Below are 22,281 nucleotides of genomic sequence, written 5' to 3' on the forward strand. Positions count from 1 at the left end.
TAAAGTAATAGGAGGGGCACCTGGGTGGCTCAGTCAGTTGAGCGCCGACTCTTGATTTTGGCCGGGTCCTGATCTCAGGGTAGTAGGGTTGAGCCCCTAATAGGGGCTCCGTGCCCAGCATTGAGTCTACTTGAAATTCTCCCCCTCTCCCTCCCCACCCCGCCTCTCCCCCTGCTTGCGCATGCGTGTGCTCACTCGCTCTCAAATAAATGCATAAAATCTTTTTAAAAAATTAATGGAATATGAATGAAGAAGTCAGTAGCTTAGTGTTCAGAAATAAACAGTGTGAAGTGCCTGGCATATAGTAGGCACTCAATAAACTATAGCTTTTATGGCTGTTACTTCAAACTTTATTTTTATTTGTGGCAGCTGATGTCCACTAGGTTCTCTCTATTCCTTCAGATATAAATAAGATTGGTTCAAATGCACATTCCATGCTTTGTGGCAACCTAGAGAGCATGTCCTGTGTTCTCTGCAGATGTCCATGGCATCTTGTGGTGGTCGTTGCTTTGTCTGGCTCCCTCCTCCATCGAACTAAGTCAGTTTCAGAGTTTCATTATGTGCTGCTTGCCACCCCAGCTCCCACTTTGTTTAATAAGACCTTGAATTCAGTACAGTTCTGCAATTTCTACTTAAATGACCCAACTACTCACGGGACCCCTGTAAATTTGAGGAGTTTGAAGAAGGTAAGTGACAGGCACAGTTTACATCACCGAGATGCTATTTCAAATTGAATAGTGGACATCACCCCTGGACACCAGTCACCTGAGGCTTCACCACACATTAGCACCTCCAGTCTGTGGTCTTGCCCAGCCATTCTCTCTCTCTCTCTCTCTCTCTCTCTCTCTCTCTCTCTTTCCCCAGTCCTTACTTCTAATTACTCAGGGGGAGCTAGCTCTAAGTTCCTTTTACTTTATTCTGTAGAACACTCTAGCTCTTGTTCCCAGATGGGGCTCCAAGCCCTTCTGGGTAGAGCCCACCTCACCAAGATAGGCAACAGATGCAGGGCCTTTGGGGTCACAGAACCCACCAGAGACATAATGGTAGTAATAAGGAGTACCTTTTTCTGTCTTTTGTGTAAGAACACAGAGGTAGCTAACCAAGCAGATTTTTATATTTAGTATGCTTTCTCACTGCCTTCTGTTCTTATCAGAGAGATACAGTAGTGGAAAGTCATTATATCATTTAAAATAAACTTTCTTAAAATTTGTTACTTCACTAAGTGATAACTGCCTACTTCATTTTTTAAAAAAGTATAATAGTAAAATTTGGCCAACATATAAGTGCAGGGAAATGCACTTAAAAAGATGGTAGTGGGAAAGTTGGTTTTAATGGGCTGTGATTATTCAGTTACAAATGCAATGTATAAAAGCACTGGGCTTTATAAATTAGAAAAGGCAGAGAAGACCCCTGTGGGACTATGGCTGGCATATTTTAAGGCTCAGTTGCCTGTCTCTAAGCTGCAGAAAACCACATCTGTATGCATTGATTTGGAATGCTATATTTACTTTGGTTTATTTTCATGGCAGGTGAGGCATGAAAAACCAGTTGCGGTGCATGAAGAAAAGAAAGTAAAATTATCAGTGGCTAAGGTATAATAATAAAGACTAATGTGACCATTATTATTAATATGCTTATTGTTTATATTGATGCTGGCTGTTCTTAAGAAGTGGGAATGACTTTGAAAGCTACACTGAGAGTCAGTCTTCTGAGGAGACAAAGGGCCTGATTCCCACTGGAGTCTGATTCTGGGGTACATCCCAACTGGAGCCAAAGAAATCTCTCTCATTCATTCAATGCCTACAATTCCACTATTAGAGATTAATTCCTTTTGCCAAATTTTGTCCTCTTGTGAAATATAAACAATACTGAGAAATGGATGACAGAAGCTCTAATGTGATTGGTTTGGTCAGGTCCTTTCCTGAGAATAGTTTTGGGAAAGAAAGAAAGAAAGAAAGAAAGAAAGAAAGAAAGAAAGAAAGAAAGAAAGAAAGAAAGAAAGAAAGAAAAGGAAAAAAAGAGTAACTGGAGGAGCTCCTGCCTAAAATGAGCATGGAGAGAAGTCACAATAAGAGAGGGAAAACAAGATATAGGAAAAGGGATACCTGGTAGGGGGAAGAGTGATGAAGGTAAGTTTTGATTACTTTGTAATATTGCCTAAAGTTGGCTGCCTTTAAATGAATCACTTACAGGACATGGAGGATGGGATCTTTAATTCTTGCAATTCATGGGGATTTGCAAGTAAATGTAACTCACAATTCCCTCAAATTATTTTTGATAAGTAGAATATGCATGTTATTTAATAGAACTTCACAGATTTATGGAGAAGCAGTATACTCATGTAATTCACTTTGTGATGTGTTTTCTATTGAAAGACTGAAGACAAACGTATTTTGGAGGAGCAAATACAAATACTAAAGGCTAATTTAGAAAACGAGAGAAAGAAGACAGAAAGGTACTGGTGATAATGAAGCATAATTGTTCATTTGTAGCTAATACGACATTTAACCATCTATAACTTTATTACAGATATAAAAAAGAGTCAGATCGGATAAGCAAAAACTGGGAAAAGAAATTCTACATTCTCAAGAATAGGTATGTGGTGATAGATACAAGTTCTGTTTATAGAAATGTGACTAATCATCTTTGAAGGAATTTGGGAGCTTTGCATTCTTCTGTACATGTTAATCAATATAAAATGCCAGTATGCACTTTTAACAAGAAGTGCAAAATAACTGGCCTATAATAGAAGAGTTTTTGAAGTCACTTCAAAGGAAAAATAATTCAAGATTCTATTTCATTCGTTATCTCCATATTTCAAATTTTTTAAAAAAGATTTTATTTATCTATTCATGAGAGACAAAGAGAGAAGCAGAGACACAGGCAGAGGGAGAAGCAGGCTCCTCACAGGGAGCCTGATGTGGACCTGGATCCTGGACCCAGGATCACGCCCTGGGCTGAAGGCAGACACTCAACTGCTGAGCCACCCAGGCGTCCCTCCATATTTCAATTTTAAAGGATTAATGGGAGAGACAGACTCTTCTTGATACCTGATTTAATTGAACCTCGATAGTCATCTTCCTTCGCAGGGCTATTAAAACAGTTTCCTGTTCATTTGCACATGACAATATTTAACTGGTCTATATCTTCTTTGTAAAATTGTTTTATATCCTGTGTCCTCTACCTTTTTTACAGACAACACAGCTCCCGATTTCTTAATTCTCAGATCTTTTACTCACATAATCATTTTATCTTCCCTATGTAACCTTCGTCTTGTTAAAAGTGAAGTAAGTGACACTATAAAAGCAACACCAAGTAGAGAAAAAGCCTATTTTTTTCCTTGTCCTAACATTGTTAATATAAAACATCTACATTCTATTCTCTTGTTTCCTGCCATAATGTCACCCAGATTCTCCTGTCTTTATCATATGTTGGAATTTCCTTTGCAAAATTTTCTTACAGTCAAGGAGCATTTGAGACAGGATGGATTCAGTGGTGGTCTGATGTCATAGGTCAAGCATGAGACTCACACAGGGCTTCATACGATGGTAATGCCCTACATTTGCACAGCACTTCATAAGGCACACTATTACTGTGAGTGTGTATGAGAGAGAGGAGAAAAAAACAAAAATCTATACATTGCTGCAGAACTGCAGACATCATCCTGAAATAGTCCCAGGTGGTACATGGAGAATCCACAAGATAGCAGAAATACCACCAGATGGCCAGGGAAAGATCTCCTCCTTGAGGTAAAATGTTCTGTGCTGAGTTCCTGCTTGTGCTTCACATCTTTTCCTTGCTTATTTCTGTGGGGTTCACTTTGTTAATTTTGTTTTTTCTTAAAGATTGCATTTGTTTGAAGTGGGGAGAATGAATGGGGGAGGGGCAGAGAGAGGGACAAGCAGACACCATGCCCCACCCTCCCCACCCCTCCCCCTCCTCGCCTTGAGCTGGGAACCAATGTGGGGCTCAATGTGGGGCTGGATTCCAGGACCTGGAGATCATGACCTGAGCCAAAGGCAGATGCTTAACTGACTGAGTCACCCAGGAGCCCCAGTGGGGTTCACTTTGATCTTAATATTTACCTTGGATCTGTCCCCATGAGATTCATCCCATATTTCAATGACCATGGACAAGAATGTCTCAGCTTTACTACAGGTTGATTTGCTATTAATCAAGATGTTGACAGTCATATTCATCATTTTGGTCTATGCAGACTTTACATTGATATTTAAATATTTGGAATAGCAAGAAGTATGATTACATGTTTTCTCTGTGTGCCTCAGTTAATCGACTGTCATCTGTCAGGTGAGGTGGCATTGCCAAGTTTCGTGCAAGATGATGTATAACCTAGAGAGTGTGCATGTCCAGAGTAGTGCATCACAGTGTGGGATGGAGATGAACTGTACAGTCCCAGATCTCTATGGCTAGAATGGCCATTTGGATTCATTGTAACAGGGATCAGAACCCATCATTTTTTCTCGTAGAGGAAAAACTTCACCTTGGCCATTCAAGGTAAAAGTCTAATCCAACCATTTCTCAGATGATTCATGATTTATATTCAGCCCCAGTCCAAGTCAGCACGCTCCCTGTGCTCTAATTCCCTCCCTCTTCTCCTCACTTTGAAACTTAGAAACCCCCTCATTCTTGGATTTGGGAGGCAGGGAAAGTTAGGTAAACGGGAACCCTAGGCTGTTCCTTCTTTCCTCTTCTCTCCGCACTCCTCCCTTCTCAGGCGTCTGGCTTGCCTTGCAAGTCCAGGAGTCCTAGGACCTTTCCCAGTACACCTGCACTCCCTGGTACACCTGGGCTCCCCAGTACATCTGTGCTCCCCGGTACACCTGCACTTCCCGGTCCTGTTAGTTTCACCCCTGGCGGGTTAGACTCTTATGTCCTTGTTCTCAGACCATGTCAGAGTGTAGTGTGGAGGGAAAAAGAAGAGTCACCCTTGGTCGCTTGTTGTCTCTTCTGGCCATGCAACACATTCATTTTCATTGTCTATGAAATTCAAGTTTCACAAGAAGTACTAAGGCCAAATCAGAATAATTCTGGAGTTTGGGACACTCTTTTTTTTTTAAGATTTTATTTGTTTATTTATTCATGAGAGACAGAGAGAGACAGAGAGACAGAGAGACAGAGACACAGGCAGAGGGAGAAGCAGGCTCCCCACAGGGAGCCCGATGCAGGACTGGATCCCAGGACCCCGGGATCACAGCCTGAGCCAAAGGCAGATGCTCAACCACTGAGCCACCCAGGTGCCCCACTCAGGTGTTTTTTTTTTTTTTTTTGGGGGGGGGGGGAGTTTGTGCCTTCTTCTCAATTAAGCTTTCTTAAGTCTTCTCAAAAGCTAGGCCTTGGCAGGTGAGGGGATGGTGTGGGGTGAGGGGTTGACTCATGAAGTTCAGAGTGTTCAGCTGATGGTGATCCAAGACACAGTTTCCCAGCATGGGAGGTGAGGGGAATTGGAATCAAAAGCCAAGCAGACAGGGATGCTGGTGGCAGCTTTATTCATAACTGCCAAACTCAGAAGCAACCAAGATGTGCAGGAAATAGATCACACTATTTAAAAAATTTCCATCCATACTGCTCTGTATCCAGTCAGTTATTTTTCTGAGCACTGCATAGTATTCCATAGTATGTCTTTATGTCGTGTTACTAATCTATTCCATTTCTGGTGGTCAGCCAGGTTTTTGCCAGCACCCTCTTATCCTATTTCCTCTCAAGGTTCGGCAGGAGTTCTTTTCGTACATATGGAGTAGGATGGTTGGATTCTGTTGCGATGACCAAACATTTTAATTTTCCTGGGCTGATTCTGGTTTAAGCTGGTTTCCTAGTACCATTCTCAATAGCATTTCCTTCTATTTGCAGATTTATCATCCTGAATTGGATGATAAATGACATGGTCACCTTAGTCCAGTAAAACAGGCTCTATTGTTCTCCAGAGAGGCTATAACACTTACACTCCCAACAGGAGCCCATTAAAGTTACTGTTTCACCTTTGTAGATTCTGGAGATAGAGCAGTAAACAAAATAACCAAATCTCTACCCTCACAGAACTTACCTCCTATTGGAAGAAAACATAATAAACAAGTAAATATATAATATGTCAGATTGACATAGGATACATTGTGCCCCTGCAGTACAAGGCAGGGGTTGCTAGTTTACAGATGGTGGTCAGAAAAGGTGTTTCTAGTAAGGTGGTATTTGAGTGGAAACCTGAAGTGAATGACGGAGCCAACGATGTGGTTGTCTGGAGGAGCATTCCAGGCAGAGGGAACAGCAGCAGATACAAAGGCTCTGAGGTGGGAGCTTTCCTATGTTTCAAGGACTGTGAAGAAACCAGGTAGCTGGAGTGGAGTAAGGAGGGGCAAGCTGTGTAAGGAGTCAATGAAGTAGAAGATTTGGAATTTCACTTTGATATGGAAATAGCTAGCTTTTTTTTTTTAATAAGAAAATTTTCTCTCTTAATGGCTGCTGTGACATTATGACACCTAATACAGTTAGTAACAGAAGTTCTTTGGTATTATTCAATGACCACCAAATCATATATTCAAGTTTCTTGATTATCTCAAAAGAATCTTTTAAAGTTGTTTATTTAAATCAGGATCCAAAAATAAATAAATAAATAAATAAATAAATAAATAAATAAATAAATAAATAAATCAGGATCCAGTTGAACCACTGCATTTGGGTGTTATGTGTCTTAAATAGTTTTTTTTCCCTGTAATAATGGTCCCACTTTCCAATCCATTGATTTGCTAGATAAATATGCCCATTTGTTAAATAGGATGTCTCATATTATGGATTTGGTTAAGTGTGTGTGTGTGTGTGTGTGTGTGTGTGTGTGTGGCATCATTTGCCTATTCTATCACTGTATTTTCTACAAACTGATGTTTAATACTGGGTGCTTAATTAGACTCAGGTTCAATATTTTAGGCAAGACTACTTCATTGGAAGTACTATGAAATTCCTATTGCATCACATCATCAGGAACATAATGTGGTTTTTTTCAATAATGTTATTCTATTCAAGTGTTAGCCTAATCCATACATTTTAAGCTTCGCCACTGACCTTTCTCTACATAATTTAACTGTAAACTATGATCCAATATTTCATTAAGGGCTGCAAATTGGTGATATTCTATCTTTCCTTCAGAATTTATCAGCTAAAATTCTATTAGAGAAAAAAATTCCACCATTTGGTTACCCTAAAATATAGTTTATACAAAGAAGGCAAGATAAATGTTTGACTCCCTTTATTTATCAATATTCAGAATGATAAATTTGTGCCCTAAAACTGCATCTGAGTATCTTTGCCAATGAGGAGAAACCCAATCTGGTTTTCTGTCTTCAAAACGTTACTCTGATCTCTGTGTTGAGTATAGGCCACAGAGAAGCCCAAGAAAAAGCTGGGGAAAAAATTAGGAGCTCTGGAAATAATAACCCAATTCTCAGGCACAACACAATGGTAATTTGTCTGGGATGGGGGCAGTAGAAGTTGAGGAATGATTAAAATTTGGGTCTATTTTAAAAGTAAGCTCAATAGGATTGTTGAACTGGAGGGTATTATGCTGAGTGAAATAAGTCAATCGGAGAAGGACAAACATTATATGGTCTCATTCATTTGGGGAATATAAATAATAGTGAAAGGGAATAGAAGGGAAGGGAGAAGAAATGGGTAGGAAATATCAGAAAGGGAGACAGAACATGAAGACTCCTAATTCTGGGAAATGAACTAGGGGTGGTGGGGGATCCCTGGGTGGCGCCGCGGTTTGGCGCCTGCCTTTGGCCCAGGGCGCGATCCTGGAGACCCCGGATCGAATCCCACGTCGGGCTCCCGGTGCATGGAGCCTGCTTCTCCCTCTGCCTGTGTCTCTGCCTCTCTCTCTCTCCCTCTGTTACTATCATAAATAAAAAAAAAAAAAAAAAATGAACTAGGGGTGGTGGAAGGGGAGGAGGGTGGAGGGTGGAGGGTGGAGGGTGGAGGGTGAGGGTGGAGGGTGGGGGTGAATGGGTGACGGGCACTGAGGGGGGCACTTGACGGGATGAGCACTGGGTGTTATTCTGTATGTTGGCAAATTGAACACCAATAAAAAATAAATTTATTATTTTAAAAAAATTTAAAAATTTTTAAAAATTTTTAAAAAATTTAAAAAAATAAAATAAAAGTAAGCTCAATAGGATTGTTGAAACATTGCATCTAAGGTAAAAGAGAAAGACATCAAGGATGGATGCCAGGGTCTTACCTAAGGGACAGGAAAGAGGGAGTTGCCTCCCACTGAGATAGGCAAGCATGTTTCAGAGGGAAATCAGTTCAATTTTTTATATCCATTTAAGATATCTATTAATCACCTGAAAGTAGACATCAAATAGGCATTCATGACCATGAGAGTCTGAAATTCAGAAGAAAGTTTAGGCTACATGCATAAGTTTGAGATGCATTAAGTATAGGTGATACTTAAACCCATGAGACTAAATGGGATCAGCTAAGAGTCAATGTGGGTAGAGAAAAATAGAGCATGTTGGGTGAATGAGTAAGGGTTCCGTCAGGACAGACCTCAACAGGGAAATTTTAATATCAAGGAGTATTAACTAATAGAAGGTGGTTAACTGTGAAAAGAGGTAAAGAGAACTCTAAAGGATAGAAGGATAACAATGTAGGAAGAAGAGTCTGCATCTAGGGGTGAGGAAAAGTATTTATGGCAGGAACAAAATTTGGAAGAGTTCTCCCATCAAGGCTGAGATTCAGATGCCATGGCAGCATGTGTATCTCTGGCCCACTGGATGGTGGCCACAGACTGGCCTGGGGAGCAGGAAATTATCAACTGAAGTGCCAGGGTGAGCACCACGGTACATCACTGACAGTTGCACACTTCTTAAGCTAAGAAGGAAAAATCCCAGCAAAACCAGGAAGTGAGGGGCACCTGGGTTGTTCAGTGGTTGAGCATCTGCCTTTGACTTGGATCATGATTCAGGGGTCCTAGGATTGATCCTACATCAGGCTCCCAGGCTCCCAGGCTCCCCAGGGAGCCTGCTTCTCCCTCTGCCTATGTCTCTGCCTCTGTGTGTGTGTGTTTCTCATGAATAAACAAAATCTTTTTTAAAAACACAAGATGTGAAGCCCCTTCCTCTTATGCAGGACTAGCATCTAGATGTACAGCAGGAATATGGTCAGAAAGAAAGAGTACTCTATACTTTCCACTTCTCAGCCCCTCTGGGTCCATTTCCACACCAATCCAGAGTGGGTCAAAGTGGAATATTTTGTTGGTGGGGGAGGACGTGGTGTCTGCCTTTGCGGGGACTGAAGGGAAGAGAAGAACTTCATGAGAATATTTTCAAGACAAGACAAACACATAAGAAGCCAGGCCAGAATCACCAGAGCCTTTTGCCTGCATATTCAGTGTACAGTACTGAATTCATTTATCTGCTCATTTCTTCATTCATTTAACAAATATGTATCCAACATGTTCTAGTTGAATTGGGGGCAGAGGAAAAGTCAGGAATCGGTTACCACTATTGTAACTCTGGTTGATGCTTTGTATTGACAAGGGCGATAACATGCAGCATCTAAAGGAACAAGGAATCAGTTGTACAATTTATCTCTTCAGCTAAAAAAGTCACCAGTTTCCCTTCAGGGCTGGAGAGATTCATATCACCTCTCATAGAAATCTGCCCATGGGGGCAAACGACACAGTGGGCATGCCATTCACTACATTCAAAATGGCAGTTTAACAACTAACATTGTGTGTTAATGTGTTATGTGTGTGTTGAATGTATACAATTAATGTTTTAGTTTACTACATAGTGTCAGAGACAATGCTAATCACTTTGCATATGTCAAATCCTTATTGGGACTGTAGGTGATAGTTAAAAAGAGTAACTCCTGGGTGCCTGGGTGGCTCAGTCGCTTAAGCATCCAACTCTTGATTCCAGCTCAGGTCATGCTCCTTGGGGTTGTGAGATGGAACCCCGAGCATGCAGTATGCTTGAGGATCCTCTCTCTCCCTTGCCCTCTGCCTCTCCCCCACCCTGCTTGCTCTCTCTCTCTCTCTCTCTCTCTCTCTCTCTCAAAACAAAATTGCTAACCCCACTTATGAGGAAACTGAAGTTCAAAGAAGTTAAATAATTTGTCAGAATTCACATAGCTAATGAGTGGCAGATCTCAGGAATGGACATAGGTCTTTCTGACCCTAAAAAAACATGTTACTCTTAATTCTTTTTTGGTTCAACATTTAATATATTACAGAAGAATACTTAAGATACATCAGTATAGTATAACGATAACAGTATGGTGAACACATGTGTTCTCACCACAAGATAAAGGATTAGCAGCCATTGTGTGCCCATCCAGGGCCTTGTGCCCCTTCTTCCTCCAATGTAATCTATCCTAAAGTTAATGTTTATCATTCTCTTGGGGAAGGTTTTAAATTTTTTAAGTTCTTGATCTCAGCTAGTTAACATACCGTGTTAGTGCTGGTGTTAATCTCAGTTGTACAACCTAGTGATTCATCACTTCCATACATCACCTGGTGCTTATCACAACCGCCCTCTTTAATCCCCATCACCTGTTTAACCCATCATCCCCCCCCCCCATCCTCCTCCCCTCTGGGAATCATCTGTTTGTTCTCTCTAGTTAAGAATCTGTTTCTCGGGCGATGCCTGGTTGGCTCAGTGGTTGAGCATCTGCCTTTGGCTCAGGGCATGACCCTGGGGTCAAGTCCCACATTAGGCTCCCTGTGAGGAGTCTGCTTCTCCCTCTATGTCTCTGCCTCTCTCTGTGTGTCTCTCATGAATAAATAAAAATCTCTTTTAAAAAAGTCTGTTTCTTGGTTTGTCTTTCTCTTTTTTCCCTTGGCTTGTCTGTTTTGTTTCTTAAAATACACATATGAATGAGATCATAGGTATTTGACTGACTTATTCTCTGACTTATTTCACTTAGCATGATATACTCTAGCTCCATCCATGTCATTGCAAATGGCAAGATTTCATTTTTCATGGCCAAATAATATTCCAGTGTGTGTTTATACCACATCTTTTTTATCCATTCATCAATCAATGGATGCTTAGTCTGTTTCCATGTCTTGGCTATGGTAAATAATGTTGCTATAAACATAGGGATGCATGTATTCTTTCAACTGAATGCTTTTGTATTCTTTGGGTAAATATCCAGTAGTATGATTATTGGATCCTGAGGTAGTTCTTCTTTTAACTTTTTGAGGAACCTCCAACTGTTTTCCACAGTGACTACACCAGTTTGCATTCTCACCAACAATGCACAAATGTTCCTTTTTCTCCATCCTCACCAGAACTGTTGTTTCTTGTGTTGTTGATTTTAACCATTCTGACAGGTGTGAGGTGATATCTCATTGTAGTTTGGATTTACATTTCTTTGATTGTGAGTGATGATAAACATATTTTCGCATGTGTACTGGCCATTGGCGGAGGAAGGTTTTTAAATAACGTGCAATTTATTAAATAGACATTGAGTTATTTTGATTTTCTACTTCTAGTAGATTTCATATTTCATGTTGTCCTTTTAAAGGAATCTTACTGGGGTATCTGGGTGTCTCAGTCAGTTAAGCATCCAAGTCTTGGTTTCAGCTCATTTCATGATCTCATAGCTCATAAGATCGAGCCCTGTGTTGGCTCCCTGCTCAGCAAGAAGTCTGCTTGAAGATTCTCTCCTGCCCCTCCTCCTACTCACACATGTGCACGTGTGCTCTCTCTCTTTCTCTTTCTAAAATAAATAAATAAATCTAAAAAAATAAAAAGGGATTTTACCTTTTCACTAAATTGTCAAATTGATTGACTTAAAGTTGTTCATAATATCCTCATATTATATACTTAAATTATCTGTAAGATCTAAAGATGGTCCCTTTTTCACTTTGAAAATTTGTGTTCTCTTCTGTTTTATTGATCAGTCTTGTTAGAAGTTGGTCAGTATTATTATTTATTCCAAAGAAATCATTTTTCCTTTGTTGAATTTCTCTCATATATTTGTTTTCATTAGTTTCTGTTCTTATCTTTATTATTTTCTTCCTTCTACTTTTCTTTGTGTATGATTTGCTATTCTTCCTAAAAAGAAAGCTGAGATCATTGGTTTTCAGACTTTTTTCTTCTACTATATACATTTTAGACTATGTATTGTTCTCCAAGCATTGCTGGAGTTGAATCCCACAAAATGTGACGTGCTACATACTATCATTCAGTATAAAATGTTTTCTAAATTCTATTTTATTTCATCTTTTATCTATGGGTTATTTAGAAGTGATGTTTTATTTCACTTCTAAATAAACAAATGTTAAGGATTGTCTAGTTGTGTTTCTAGATTAATTCTACTGTGCTCAAAGAACCTACTCTGAATTATTTCAATCTGTTAAGATTTTTGATACTTGTTTTATGTTCAGCATATTGTTGATTTTGAAAAATGATCCATGTACCCTTCTAAAGAAGAGGAATTATATCAATGGATGCAACGTTTTATATATTTCAATCAGGTCCAATTTATCCATTGTGTTTTTTTTATATCTCTTATGTACTTACATTTTTGCTACAGTTGCAAATATTAAGATAGTGGTATTAAATCTTCAGTTATGCTTATAGATTTATCTATTTCTCTTTTACTTCTGTCAATTTTTCCTTTAAGTATTTTATGGCTACATTACTGGAAACTTACAAATTTAGATCCTGTTATCTTCCTATGAAGTTATCATTTTTATGTATCACAATGAGTCATTCCCCTCTGTAAAAGTCCTTCCTGGCTTAATGTCTACTTCATCTAATATTAATATAACTGCATCATTCTTCTTTGATTAAGATTGCATGGTGCGGTTTTTCCAGCTTTTTTCTTTCAACCTATTTTTATATTTAATCTGTTCTCCCAGTCTTATTTATTTAATTGGCCTACTTCATTTACTTTTAGTGCGATTACTGGTATTCTTGGTTTGTATCTACCAATTAACACATTTTTTGCTATTTGGCCAACCTGTTTCTTCTTCTCTCCTTTTCACCTTCTTTTGGACTAATCAACATATTTTTAATCCATATTTCCTTCTATTGACTTGTTATTCATTCTTTTCTCTTTTTGAAATTTTAACCCCCATCCTTTGCTTACCAGTCTTCTACAAGTTTCTATTTAATACTTGCCCAAGAATTCTAGAACCTTAGAATCATTATGTTGTACACCTGAAACCAATAGGATAGTGTATGTCAATTATACTTCAATGAAAAAGAAAAATGAAGGAATTCTAGAACCTTAGACTATTTTAACTCCATTTAGCCCCCACCTGCATTTTCATTTTGATTCTGTATAAATTTTTAACACCATCGAACATTACAATTATTGTTTGGTGTAGTCAGTATTCACTTACTTTAACCCACATTTTTACTCTGGGAGCTCTTTATTTCTTCTTGTTTTCAATCTTTCCACTTGGGATCATCTTCCTCCTGTCTGAACAGCTCTCTTTAGTTTTTCTTTCAATGCAGGTTTGCCTACAAATAATTCTATCAGCTTTTCTTGATAGGAAAGTGTCTTTATTTTACCTTCATTATTTTTTTAAGATTTTATCTATTTATTCATGAGAGACATAGAGAAAGAGACAGAGAGAGACACAGGCAGAGGGAGAAGCAGGCTCCACGTAGGGAGCCCAATATGGGACTCAATCCCAGGACTCCAGGATCACACCCTGAGCCAAAGGCAGACGCTTTAACTGCTGAGCAACCCAGGTGTCCCCATTATTGAAGAATATTTTCTCTGAGTATAAAATTCTGTGCTAGTAGTTATTCCCCTACACGTGTTCATGATGCCAATGCATCGAGTACTAGCCTCCAATGTAGATGTCAAGACATATCAGCTATCAGCCTCTCCTCTTCTAGGATTTTAATTATATGTAAGTTTTTTCCTTTTGACTACAACCTACATGTTTTTTACACTCCTGTCTGGTTTTTCCTGTTTTTCTCTCTAAGCTTTACTTTATTTCTATATTTATTGATCTACCTTTGAGATTAATAATCCTGTGGCCTGCTGTATCCATTCCACTATTCAGCCCATGTACTGAGTTCTTAAAATCATATATGATTGTTTCAGTTCTAAGATGACCACTCATTTTTTTAAATAGACTCCAGTTCTCTGCTGAAATTTGCCATCTTTTTAAAATCTATTTTACCCATCTTTTGCTTTATTTTCTTCATCATAGTCATATTAAAATCATCATTGCTCTGCTTTTTTCTGCCTTCTTTTTCATAAGCTTCCATTTTTTTCACACACAGAATAGTTATTGTAAACAACTTTATTGACATATAGTTTACATACCACTCTTTTAAAGGGCGGTTTTTAATGTATTCACAGAGTTGAACAACAATTACTACTCTCTAAATCAGGGCATTTTCATCCACCCAAAAAAGAACTACATATCCATTAGCAGTTGCGCTATATCCCCCCTTCCCCCAATCCCTGGCAACCACTGATCTACTTCCTATCCCTATGTGTTTGCCTGTTCTGGACATTTCATATACATGGAATCATACCATATGTGACCTTTTGTGACTGGCTTCTTTCACTTGGCATAATGTTTTCAAGTTTATCTGTGTTGTAGAAATGTATCAGTATTTCATTACTATTAGTTGCCAAATAAGATTCCACTGCATGGATAGGCTACATTTTGTTTACCCATTCTTCAGAGTTTCAACATTTTACTTATTTCCACTTTGGGGCTACTATATATACTGCTGCTATTAATAGTCATGTACAAGTTTTGGTGTGAATATGTGTTTTCAATTCTCCTAGGCATACACCTATGGAAGGAAGAAATTACTAGGTCATATATAATTCTATGTTTAACATTTTGAAGAACTGTAAAACTGCTTTCCAAAGTGGCTGCACCATTTTACAATTATACAGACAATGGATGAGGATTCCCATTTCTCTATATACTATCCAACATTTGTGATTGTCTGTCTTTTTGTCTAGTCACCCTAGGCAGTGGTACCTTGCTGCAGTTTCCATCCATGAGACACACCCAGTCTCTTCTAAGACCCCTCCGTGTGACTGAATACTGTGACTTATTTTGTTCCTTCCTCATGGCTAGTCAAAGGTTGTCCAGCATAATTTCAGCTTTGTCTCCAGAACATGCTTTTCAGAGAATGAATCTCCTACTTTGCATCATTTGCAATCTGGATAGGTGGAGAATTTCCCCAATTTTTAACATATATGTTGTGTTTCATTACATTATAATCATTATTTTTGATGCTCAATTTCTCAAATCTTAAGTCAATGGGAGCCCTCTCAGGGTTGACTAGTGTGTTCTTTTGTCATGATCCTTGATGGTTTCCTTAATAATAAAGTGTCCCAGGCTCAACTTTTATTATGGACATTTATTGCCTTAGATCTAGAAGCAGCCATTTCTGAAAGATGCCCAGGTTTATTTTAGGGGGAAATATTTTTAAAACTACAGTTTGAGGAGCACCTGAGTGCCTCAGTCCATTAAGCATCTGACTTTGGGTCAGGTCATGGTCTCAGGGTCCTGGGATCAAGCCAGATGTCTGGCTCCCTGCTCAGTGGGGAACCTGCTTCTCCCTCTGCCTGTGCCATTGCCTGCCTCTCTCTCTCTCTCTCTCTCATGAATAAAGAAATAAAATCTTAAAAAAAAAATAAAAATGAAAAAGTAAGGGCGCCTGGCTGGCTCAGTCTAGATCATGTGACTCTTGATCTCAGCGTTGTAAGTTCAAGCCCCATGTTGGATGTGGAAATTGCTTAAAATAAAACCTTTAAAAAATAACTAAGAATGAAAGAAGTAACAAATTCATACTACTATTTAAAATTTTTTACTTGTATTCCTTTCACAATGAAAATTGTGGTACCTAACCACAGGAATGTAATATTAATCTGCTTTATCCTATGATTTCTATACATTTGAATTTCACTGTTTCTTTTATTTCAGCTTTCATGTCCTTAAAAATGAGATGTTTACTAGGCACACATTATTTCGTCAGTTTGCAGTACTTGCTGATACATCCTTCAATTATATTGTAAGTACATATAATGTTTAGACACTGTCTCTTTGATGATATTTGTACATTTCTTTCTGTTCTTATTTCACATTCATTGAACCCCTATCCTTACAGACTCTGGAGATAGTACACAACAGTCATTCTGCTAGATACTAAGGATGTAAGACCGAGTGCCTGAACCCAAAGAGCTCAGTCTGATATGAGATATAAATATGTAAACAAATTCTTTCAATGCAATATGGTTGAACTATAATAGAGACAAGCAAAAAATTCATAGAAGGGGTGAACCTAGCTGGAAAGCATTTGTCAGTCTGACTACTTCTGGGTGTGGATGTAATGTAAGGAAATATCCAAAGCTCAAGGTCCAAGTATCCAGTCACTTCCAAAAGGGAAAAAGGAGGTAAAAGAATCTTTTCCTAGTACCAAGTCATTTATTTTTCATACTAGAAGTCACTTGTAGATGAAGCCCAATTTTAAAATAGACTATTTCTTAACCTATTTAATTAATTTTTTATTTGGGAGCTATGATTGTAAAACTAAATGATGTCCAGTGTAGAAATGTATCCAGTAAATTTCAAATAGTAAGAAAATTAGTGTGTTGTAAATGCTATTGAGCACCTGTCATGATGCTAAGTATTCTGGGGCAAATCAGGTTTGTGGGAAAGAGCATGAGAAACACAAAATACAGACTCTTGCTTTAGGAGGTGTCCAATCTAAAATCACTCTTAAAATTTTTTTCAACCTTTTTTACTTTAAGATTTTATTTTCTAAATTTAAGTTGCTGCAGGACGTGAAAGAACTAAGAATGTTGGCAAGATAGCATTAAATTATTTCTGATTTTTTACTAAATTTACCTGGTAATCGGAAACTTTTTGAGCTTTTAATAATTGACTCCTCTGAAATGTCCCCAGACTGGTCTACATAGATAAGAATATATAGTCTCTCTTTTTTTTTTTCCTCCTTTTGGTTTTTCCTCTTTCAACTGAAGGTTACAGTTTCAATTGGAGTAATCCTCATTTCAGATATTTAATCAGCTGGACAAATAAAATATTGGTGGGCCCATGAGAATGATGTGCTAACTCAAAAATCGGGCTTTATTTTAGGATTACCTGACATAATGGTCTGGTCCAAATGTGAATTGGTGAGGTTTTATGAAACGGAATTCTAAAATCTCAAAGTTACACCGGTCCAGGCCCATTAACAGATCCAGTCCTTTTCTTGAGAAAAATCTCTGTCCTGCCCTCAATCTACCTTCTTGTGGAGGAGGGCTAGTGCTCCATCCAGCCTAGAATATGTCCATGTGCCATTACTTTTCTGGGATTCCAGGCTCATGATCCTTATCTGTATGTCCATACAGCATACAGGCACTCAAGACACTCATCAGAGTGGATAGCAAATATTGAAGAAAAATAGACAGGGGCTGGGAGAAAGAGGAGGGAAAGAGAGAGTGATGAGTGAATGAGTTTTGGGTAACTAACATTTTTCCTTGGTTCCCTACACAGTATAGCCACTCATCCACTTCACAAATATTTATTTAGTGTCAACATGTACCAAGCACCATGCTCCGTGCCGGGAATGAGATAGTGCACATGACAAATAGAGCTCCTTCCTTTATAGACTATAAATGTCATGAGAGCACAGACTAGTCTCTCTTGTAAACTGTTTAACTCACAGAGATTAGAATAGCACCTGACTTCCCAAGTAGAGAACATAGGTATTAATAAGGAAATATCAAACTTTAAATTACATAATTGAATAAATGCTATGAAAGAAAATGTTTAGTATTTCCTATCGATATATACATACGGGCAAGCTCACAAATATTAAGTGTATCGTTTGAAGTGTTTGCCCTGTGTAGCAATCACCTAAATGAAAGGATAGGACATTGCCATCCTCCCTAAAAGCTCCCTGGTGTCCCTTTCCAGACAATACACTAGTCACATCTGTTCGCCAGACAAAAACTACTGATTTCTATCACTGCAAATTAGTTTTGCCTGTTCTTAAGACATGTATAGATGGAATCACAGAGTAAGTATTCTTTTATGTCTGTCTTGTTTTACTCAGCATAGTGCTTTTAAAATTGATCCAGGTTATTGTGTGTATCCCTAGCAATTGTTTCTTTGTATTGCTGAGCAACATTCTATTGTATGAAGAAGCAATAATTTGTTTATCTGTTCTTCTCTTGATGGACTCCTGGGCTGTTTCTAGTTAGAGGCTGTTTCAGGGAGGGGAGGAGAAGGTGCTACAAACATTCTTATGCTAGTAATTTCTGGAAATATATTTTTGTAACTTTCAGGTAGGACTGGAGTAGCTGGGACGTGGGGATATGTATTTTTGAGTTTATATTCCAGAGTATACCACCAGCAATATTTGAGAATTCCTGTGCTCCATATCTTCCCCAACTTGATCCTGTCAGTTTTTAAAGTTGAGCCATCCTAAAATCATGTCTCACTGAAGTTTTAACTTGCATTCCCTAGTAATTAATGATGTTGATATTTTTTGATGAGCTTATTGGCTAATTTTAGATCTTTTTTCTTAAAGGGACTATTCAGATCTTTTAAAATAATTGTGGCACATGACTTAAAATTTACCATCTGAACCATTTTTAAGTGTGCAGGTTAATAATGTTAAGTACATTCACATTGTTATGAAACCAATCTCCAGAACCCATTTTATTTCACAAAGATGAAACTCTGGGGTGCCTGGGAGGCTCAGTCGGTTAATCGTCCAACTCTTGATTTCAGCTCAGGTCCTGATCTCAGCATTGTGAGATGGAGCCTCATGGCGGTCTCTGCACTCAGTGGGGAGTCTGCTTGAGACTCTCTCTTTCCCTCTTCCACTGCCCCTCCCCCGTCTAAAATAAACAAATAAATCTTTTAAAATAAATAAATAAAATGAAACTTCATATCCATTAAACATTAACTCCCCATTACCCCTTACTCCCATTTTTGTTTGTTTTTAATTCTTATTGCATTATAGCATTTTGTTATATATTCTGGATACAAGTCTTTTGTCATATACATGTTGCAAATATTTATTCTCACTCTGTAGTTTGTCCTTCCATTTTCAGAACAGTGCCTTTCAAAGGTCAGAAATTTAAAAAAAATTTAGAAATTTTTAATTTTAATGAAGATCAATTTAGCTCTTTTTTTTCCTGTGGCAGATTATGTTTTCTGCGGCCTTCACTGTATCTCATATTCTGCACTCTCTCTCTCTCAAATAAATAAATATTTTTAACAAATCATGATTTCTACACTTCTTTAGTTCTTTATTTTGATTTATTTCTTATAAACTGGACCATGTCTTATAGTGTCTTTCTTTTTTTTGTGAAAGGAACATTATCTTTGCTGCTATGCCTTGCCCTGACTGAAGCCAGTTTAGTATTTGCTTTTTGCTCATTACTTTGGCTTATTTTCCTCCAGTGGATATTTATAAGCTATTTTCATTAAACCTGGAATAGATGCAAAAATTCTCAGCAAAATATTAGCAAACTAAATTCAGTAATTAACAGGATCATTCACCATGATCAGTGGGATTTATGCCAGGAATGCCAGGATGGCATAACATCCTCAAATCAATCAATGTGATACATCACAAGGATAAACCTCATAAGACCATCTCAATAGATGCAGAAAAAAGCATTCCTTTTTGAGAATCAGTAATGATTTTTGATAAAAACTCTCAACAAAGCAGGTATAGAGGGAATGTACCTCAAAATAATAAAAGGCATATATGATAAGCCTACAGCTAACATATTCAATGATGAAAAAGCTGAAAGCTTTTTCACTAAGATTAGGAACAAGACCAGTATGTCCACTCTTCCCATTTTATTCAACATAGTATTGGAAGTCCTAGCCAGGGCAATAGGCAAGAAAAAGAAATAAAGGACAAACAAATTGTAAAGGAAAAAGTAAAACTCTAGTTGCAGATGGCTTGATATTGTATATGGAAAACCCTAAAAACTCCATTAAAAAAACTGTTAAAACTAATAAAAATTGCAGGATACAAAATCAGTACACAAAAATCTGTTATGCTACCTTATTGTAATGATCAGAAAGAGAAATTAAGAAAACAATCCTATTTACAATTGCATCAAAAAGAATAAAATATTTAGGACTAAATCTGACCAAGGATATGGAAGACCTGCATATTGCAAACTGCAAGATATCAGTGAAATAAATTGATGGAGATATAAATAAATGGAAAGATATTCCATATTCACAGACTGGAAGAATAAATATCATAAAAATGTCCATACTTCCAAAAGAAATATACAGATTCAATGCTATTGCTAACAAAATTCCAATGGTATTTTTCACATAAATAGAACAAGCAATCCTCTTATTTGTATGTCACTACAAAAGACCCCACATAGCCAAAGAAAAAGAAGAAAAGTAGAAAGCATTATGCTCCTTGATTTCAAACTACCGTACAAGACCATAGTAATTAAAACAGTATGGTATTGGCATAAAAACAGACCCATAAATCAATAAAACAGGATAGAGAGCCCAGAAATAAACCCATGCATAGGTGGTAAATTAATTTATGACAGAGGAGTATATATATATACAATGGGGAATGGACAGTCTCTTCAATAAATGGTATTGGCAAATTGAATAGCCACATGCCAAAGGATGAAACTGGACCACTATCCTACACCATACACAAAAATTAACTTGAAATACATTAAACACTTGAACATAAGACCTGAAACCATAAAATTCCTAGAAGAAAAGATATGTGTTAAGCTCTTTGACATAGTTCTTGGCCATGACTTTTTGGATCTGACCCCAAAAGCAAAAGCAACAAAAACAAAAATAAATAAGTGGGACTACTTGGGATGAATAGATAGATAGATAGATAGATAGATAGATAGATAGATAGATAGAAATATTGTTCTGCCCTGAAAGAGAATGAAAATTACCATTTGCAATAACGTGGATGGACCTTAAGTCCTTAAGGTGCCTTAAGGGCATCATGCTAAGTGAAATAAGTCAGACAGAGAAAGACAAATATCATGTGATCTCTCTTATATGTAGAGAATATAGACAAACGAATACCAAGCTTAGAGATACAGAGGACAGACTTGTGGTTGCAAGAGCCAGGGGGTGGAGGGTGGGAGAAATGAATGAACTGTTTTGATTTTTTTAAGTTTAAATAAATTGAATTTTAAAAATATTATGTTACACTGTATTGTAACTAAATGTAAAATATAATTTTAAAATTTAAATTTAATTAAATTTTTTTTAATTTTTTTATTTATTTATGAGTCATAGAGAGAGAGAGAGTGAGGCAGAGACATAGGCAGAGGGAGAAGGAGGCTCCATGCACCGGGAGCCTGACGTGGGATTCGATCCCGGGTCTCCAGGATCGCGCCCTGGGCCAAAGGCAGGCGCCAAATCGCTGCGCCACCCAGGGATCCCAAAATTTAATTAAATTTTAATAAAATTTAAAATAAAAACTTTAAACAAGTTTATTATGAATGAAAAAATTAAGGAATTCTTTATACAATTTGGAAACTAACCCTTTGTCAATTATATGCATTGCAAAATGTCTTCTTTCAGTTTTGGATGGTATTTTGTTATCTTTTCATAAATAAATGCTCTTAATCTTGATGTTAATTTAATTACTAATACTTTCCTTTTTGCCTTCACATTGTTTCTACCTTGTTTAAGAATACCTTACCTAACCTTTTGTCACAAATATATTCTTTATGATTTTTAAATATTTTCCTTTGCCTTTCATGTTTAGAGGCTTAATCCCTCTAGAATTGATAGTGTATAGGAAGGTAGAGTCTGATTTCATCTTCTTTTAATACGGAAAATCAACTGAACTAGCATCATTTATTAAAAAGTCCATCTTTTCCCTGGATACCTAATTCTACCTGTTATGTATATTATATTAAGGGTTCATATATGTAACAGCCTGTTTCCGTCTCTCTAATCTGTTCTACTGTTCCATTTGTCTATTCTTGTACTAATATGACACAAATTTAATATATCTACCTTTATTATGTCTTTTTATGATAAGGCAAATACCCTTACCTTGGTGTTGATCTTTGCATTTCCATATAAAGTTTAGAATCAAATTGTTAATATTCACAGAAAAAAGCAGAAACATAAAAAACAAAAAAATTAAATTGGGATTTTGATTAGAAGTTCATTAAATCACATCAATTTGGCTACAGTTGACATCTTTACAGTACTGAGTCTTCTAATCCATAAGCATGCTATTTCTTTTGTCTAGATTTGATTTCAGTAGAGTTTTATAATTT

The 22,281-nt window shown here is 37.4% G+C and overlaps 1 protein-coding gene across 1 annotated transcript in view; it reads left to right on the forward strand.

Annotated features, from left to right (window-relative positions):
• The window catches only part of C2H10orf67 (chromosome 2 C10orf67 homolog), a 184,939-nt gene that overhangs the window by 134,369 nt on the left and 28,289 nt on the right, over nucleotides 1-22,281 (forward strand). The window contains exons 15-18 of the mRNA XM_049096630.1: nucleotides 1,530-1,592; nucleotides 2,376-2,455; nucleotides 2,530-2,595; nucleotides 15,938-16,025. Coding sequence (XP_048952587.1) covers nucleotides 1,530-1,592; nucleotides 2,376-2,455; nucleotides 2,530-2,595; nucleotides 15,938-16,025 — 297 coding nt within the window. The remainder of the gene's footprint in view (nucleotides 1-1,529; nucleotides 1,593-2,375; nucleotides 2,456-2,529; nucleotides 2,596-15,937; nucleotides 16,026-22,281) is intronic.

The sequence above is a fragment of the Canis lupus genome, chromosome 2 (assembly GCF_003254725.2).
Source record: "Canis lupus dingo isolate Sandy chromosome 2, ASM325472v2, whole genome shotgun sequence".
In the NCBI taxonomy this organism is placed as follows: domain Eukaryota; kingdom Metazoa; phylum Chordata; class Mammalia; order Carnivora; family Canidae; genus Canis; species Canis lupus.